Source organism: Prionailurus viverrinus, chromosome B1, assembly GCF_022837055.1.
Source record: "Prionailurus viverrinus isolate Anna chromosome B1, UM_Priviv_1.0, whole genome shotgun sequence".
NCBI classification, from domain to species: Eukaryota; Metazoa; Chordata; class Mammalia; order Carnivora; family Felidae; genus Prionailurus; species Prionailurus viverrinus.
Genome location: NC_062564.1, coordinates 119,933,153 through 119,939,152, shown reverse-complemented (window position 1 = coordinate 119,939,152; position 6,000 = coordinate 119,933,153). Strand labels below are relative to the sequence as shown.

The 6,000-nt window shown below is 35.2% G+C and overlaps 1 protein-coding gene across 3 annotated transcripts in view; it reads right to left on the bottom strand.

Moving 5' to 3' along the window:
- Positions 1 to 348: 348 nt before the first annotated feature.
- UBE2D3 (ubiquitin conjugating enzyme E2 D3) overlaps positions 349 to 6,000 on the bottom strand; it is a 29,703-nt gene continuing 24,051 nt past the window's right edge. For all 3 annotated transcript variants that reach the window (XM_047855954.1, XM_047855955.1, XM_047855953.1), the window contains exons 6-8: positions 5,698 to 5,803; positions 3,832 to 3,925; positions 349 to 1,825 (exon numbers count right to left, since the gene is read on the bottom strand). In XM_047855954.1, the coding sequence (XP_047711910.1) occupies positions 1,780 to 1,825; positions 3,832 to 3,925; positions 5,698 to 5,803 (246 nt within the window). In that variant the 3' untranslated portion in view covers positions 349 to 1,779. The remainder of the gene's footprint in view (positions 1,826 to 3,831; positions 3,926 to 5,697; positions 5,804 to 6,000) is intronic.

Here is a 6,000-nt window from a genome sequence, read left to right as displayed (position 1 = left end):
CTTGCAGTTTAGAGAAAAATCTTAAGTCAATAAACCATGTCCAAACTACATATTAAAATGCTTATAAAAATCAAGCTTTAACATTTATTTTATATCTAGCTTTCCACATCTGTGTGCAGACAAGGAATAAGATTGCACATAAGTGTAAGCAGTGCAAAAATGTGGAAGTGGAGAAAAGTCACAGATGTGCTAAAAATCAAACACAAGATTTTAAGAAAGCAATGGACAAATCAAAACTAGGAAAAAAGTAAAAACTATAGCGTCAGGATTAGGAAGGGTGAAGAATGATAATGCCCTTGTTACTACAGAAGTTAGTGGCACAGATAGCACTTGTCAAACAAAAAATAATCCAATAGCATTGACTTTTATTCATTCATGTTAAGTCACCTGAAATGATATCTGTTGCATTTAAATGCTCATTAATGTAAATGGCTGAACAAATCCATTTCAATGGATAGTCAATATCCCACATAGTTAAGTCACTTCAACACAGCCTCATGACAACTCCCACACCAGAACAGTACTTTATTTTGTAAATTTTGACCCATTATTACTCCCATGTTATGGTTTTTTCAGCTGTCAAGTGTACAAGGTGAAGAAAAAATTTAGTTAGATGGGGGTTGCACCTGGAAAATAAATTTCTTAAACTCCATATACACGTTTCAAAACTGCTGGGTCCCAAGTCCATCTATGAACTCCAGGGCTGCCAGTATCATGTGCAGCATACTAAAGCTACACTATCCGAATAGCTTATTAATTCTGCATAAATCAGGTCAATCAATGTGTCAACCTGTAACAGACTGTGCACTTTTAACTGAACATGGCAAAATATTCACTCTTTTGAACTTTACATCATTATTTGATGTCAAACAATGAAGCAAATCCCAACAGTATATACAAAAACAGCTTTGCATTTACAAAAGATTGTTTCCCATACTGATTAATTCAGGCAGCTAACTCATTGGTTTATGCAACTTTATTGAAGAAAAATAAATCAATTACTAGCAGAGCTATTAGTTGATCACTCATCCATTGACAACTTGCATCATTTATTCAGTGCTATATTAAACAGTGTATTGGAAGATAGATTAACTAATAGCTCCAAGCCTCCTAACAATTTAAATGAGAATTACAAAATGTTTGAGACCCTATTTTGGAATACAAAGGGTGTTTGACTTCCAATTTCCATTCTCTGTAGAACAAGAACAGGTCATTCCTTTATTGACATGCATAAAATACATCACATTTTCTGTTCTGCTGATGCTATAAATTCAATACCAATTCTCCAGCCACATCAGTTATGAGCATAAAGTATATCATGTAACCTCAAATCTCTAACAGTGGAAGGCTTAAAAAAGACTGGATGCTAGAATAATGCTGCTTCCTTTGATGTGACAACTGAGCATCCATCTCCCTCCCCCTCAGATGATTTCTTCAGCATGTTAGAGCAGTGAGGAATGGTTTTAGTCTCATAACCAAGTTAGAGTGAAGACATTGGCCACATAATACACATGCTCCATTTTTAAAAAAATTCAGAATCTTGGGCAACTGTTCTCTTGTAACTACTTTACAGTTTCTAAAAGCAGTTATTGTCCAAAGCTGGAAGAACTTAAGTCTTCTCAGATGAGCATGTGAATGAATGGAGGGAGGTAAACAAAAAATAAAATTAAAAAAGATGAGGTCTGAAAGGGGAGCAGCCGGATAAGAAAATCAAAAAAGGAACAGTAATTTAAAGTTTATTCCAGCTATAATGCAGGTTATTCTGACTTTAAGGTAGCATCACATGGCATACTTCTGAGTCCATTCCCGAGATATTCTGTTGTACCTGCAAATAAAGAAGATGTTACTTAAAAAGTTAAAGAATTCTTAATATTTGAAAGGAAAGATTTCTATTTTACCTCCAAACTCATCATGGAGTGATCTCTTACGGCTATGATTAGAATTAAGCCAACAAGGGAGAAATAGCATTGGTACTCAAAGCAATGTGGGAAATGGAAATCTTATGCTTCCACTAGAATGTTCCAATAGACTGAAAATATTTTCATAAACACAATAAGGTGGTATTGAGATTGGGGACGCTAAGAAAAAAAATAATCAAAGACCTTTTCTCTTCCCTACCAGTGAGTTAAATGTTCTATTAGAAAATCCTATAATTAGTATTCACCTCAACTAACTGTAACATTAAAAAAATTATTTTACAGATCATGGACTTATGTCAGAACGGCACACACAGTCTACAGAAATTTTCATCAAAGTTGGAACCAAACAATTTTATCTGAATCCTAGACTTTGAGAAATTGGTAATACCAGAAATTACATTTGAGATTTAAAGCACAGGGAGAAGATTAGACATTGGGGAAGGAGGTTCTGAAGAAAGGACTTTTCAAGAGAGGTGGGTGTGAGTGGCGTGTATGTGTTAATTGGAACATGTATGTGTTACTTTTAGAAAGTGTGACTGGAGCTAACAAGTCCCACTTGAGACTTAATGAGAATCTCCAGTAGTACAACTCGGGGGCATCTTTGTTTAAAAAGATCAACAGATAACTCACACACAAGCAAGGTTATTTATTACTGAGGATTATCATTCATATTGATAAATGCTATCAATTTCTTCCTGTATTACATCCATGCCATAAATTACTTACCAACAAAAAATACAGTGATAGCCTTAAGAAATGAATATAACATCAAAGGGTATAGGAGAACTTTTAGATTTCTATTTCCAGTTTGAACTTTATGCAATATTAACTAGCTTCATTTCAAACCAAGAACTAAACATGGTTCAACCACTTTTCTAAACTTTAGCATATAGAAGTTCTTTCTACCATTCATGGTTACCTCATTTAAGGACACCCTCTCAAAAAGCCAGCACTTTAAAACAAAGGTTTCATTTAGCATACAGGGAGCCACAAAGTATAGCTGATATTAATGCATGCTTGTCAGTAATGAACATTTAGTTTAGATGCTTGGAGGCTTTATTAAAAGTGTTTTCCCCTTATATTATGATCTCTTGGCCAAATTTTAATTAAATCACCACATTCCATAAAGTACTGGTAATAAAGGTTAAAATATACCAACTTTAAAATTTAAATACCATGGTAGTTTGAAAAAGATACTATTTAAACTTTCATTTCTTACTAGTGCTATATATAACTGCTTTGCCATGCAAATACTCTCAAGCAGTAATGACTATTGGGTATACTTTCACGCTAAACAGAGATCAAGCAGTTAAATGTACAGTTTTCAGAAAACTGTCACATCTGTTACCTTTGGTTAGTTAAGACAGTGCCTTTAAGCATGCAGCACTCAAGTGCTGGCAGTACCATGAATAAGCGCACCATAGAGTGCAGATCCTCTTACCCTACAACATAGCGTATTTCTCTGTCCACTCTCTTGCTAACCTATTGTACCTAATTGAACAAGTATACTTAGCATTAATCATAACATACAACAAAGTTATAATGGTGAAGTAGTACATAAAGGTAATTCAAATATCTGAGGAATTTAGACCACATTTTTATAATAGTACCAGTTATTTGTTTCAAAAATGTAATTGGGACAAAGAAAAATCTTTCTTTCCAAAAACTTAATAAGTGACAAAGCATTGAACATGTTGGGAAATTAAAACGTTTTAGAGGGGGCTATTCATTGTCACATAAACTAAAACCTATTAAAAAAAAAACTCACATTTCAAAAACTAGCTTTCTGCACATTTTAATTATTATCTTACCAGCAATAATCATCAAGTCTTCTTGGCATTGCCACAACTTACAGCAGAGTGTAAGCCTAACTCATTAAAAAAATAAAGTCACTTTTCTACTATATACTTACTTATCTCTGTCTGTTTTATAGATCCGTGCAATCTCTGGCACTAGGGGGTCATCTGGGTTTGGATCACATAGCAGTGAACAAATGGATAAAAGAACTGCAAGAAAAAAAAGTATTACCTAGCATTGGAAATTTAGATAAAAATGTATTTAGAAACACATATTAAAAAAAAAAAACACACCCAATCCTCAAAAGATTTTTTATTAGTTTGTATCTTAAGGTCAATGAGACACAGCTTTACAGACATTTTGCTTCACAGGAGACAATAAGGAATGTCAAAAATAGAACTTTGTTGGCATCAAGTTTAGTACTGACTAGCTATGAAAAGAGTGCCAAACTCAGGAGTTCCAAGATACTCAAACAATGCGGTAGTAGTTTATTATCCTTTTCATAAAGTTAAGTGGCATTAGTAATAAACTGTGGAGTTCTTGGTACTTTGAGGGGGAAATCTATAAAGAATAATGTGGGGAACATTCGTGCAGTATTTTCAGCGGTTGGGCATAACAAAAAATCCATTCTCAGGGTGTCTAGCTAGCTCAGTCAGAGGAGCATGAGACCCATGATCTTGGGTTTGTGGAGTTCAAGCCCCATGTTGGAGGTAGCGTTTACTTATTAAATAAATATATATATATTAAAAGAAAGGGGGCACCTGGGTGGCTCAGTTGATTTAGCCTCCAACTTTGGTTCAGATCATGATCTCATGGTTTGTTGAGTTCGAGACCCACATTGGGCTCTATGCTGAGTGCTCAGAGCTTGGAGCCTGCTTCAGATTCTGTATCTCCCCCTCCCTCTCTGTCTCTCTCAAAAATAAACATTAAAGAAAACAAAAAGAATAAAAAAAAAGAAATCCATTCTCTTCCCTGCCCTTGGGGGAGTTTCACATAAACTCCCAACTGCTCCATTGTGTTTTGTCTCCTTGAACTTATAAACTAAGAGTACTGATTAAATAAATGCTGAGATCTCCATTACTTTTTTAATAAAAGATTTTATTATATACATATATGTACATACACATATATTTTTAAGTAGGCTTCACGTCCAGCGGAGAGCCCAACGTGGGGCTTGAAATTACAACCCTGAGATTGAGAACTGAGCTGAGATCAAGAGTTGTGGACACTTAACCGACTGAGCCATCCAGGAGCCCTTGAAGATTTTATTTTTAAGCAATCCCTACACTCAACATGGGGCTTGAACTCACAACTCCAAGATCAAGAGTCATGCTCCACAGACTAAGCCAGCCACGCAGGCACCTCTCTATCTCTATTACTAAACGAGCCTTCACAACTTTAGTTCTTACTCTGACCTGTTCAATTCATGAACTTGGATGATACCAAGCATTACAGAGCATGTATCTAATTCATTTTGTATGCCTATTATGTGGCAGACACTGCAAAGTGTTATAAGGGATTTTCTTTCTTCTCCAAAACAGTGATTTTAGTCAAATAAAAGTCTGGGAGATGCTACACTACCTTTTTAGTAGATACAAATTCACTGCACAATCCTATCTGAAACAGTCTTAATTAGCAACATTAATAATAAACCTCATTTTTTATACCTTAAGGTATGCTAAGCCAACACCAATACACAAAGGTTACTACAGGGTACACTTCCTTCCCATTGAGTAGTCACTCTGTGGTAGGTGATTTCATTTGTGGGGGAGAAGTGACATAAAAACCACCACAGTCATTCAAAATGGAGAAAGATGGAGGAACTCCATCTCCATCTGGGATATTCTTGTGGAGACTGGACAACCTATTAGAGATGTCATATAATAGATCCCAACTGAAATTAGAACACCAGAATTGATCTAGAGACCTTTCCAAGACTATGAATCTGAGCAGCTCAAGACTTTCTCTGAAAGTATTTTACCTTTAGAAATAGTTAAAGCAGGAGACCACTGTGATCTTAGAATATCGAGACAAATGCTGCCATTACTGTTAATATTTGGATGATAAATTCTTGTTGTAAATGCAACCTAAAATAAATTAAAAAAAATTTTTAGGTATCTTTTCCCCAAGTAAAAATAAGCATCCTAATCTGAAATAAAAGACTTTCATTTTTAGCAAGGCTTAAAATACTGTCCTGCTCTCTCTCTCTCTCTCTCACACACACACACACACACACACACACACACACACACACACACACACTTTCTCTCTCTCTCTCTCTCTC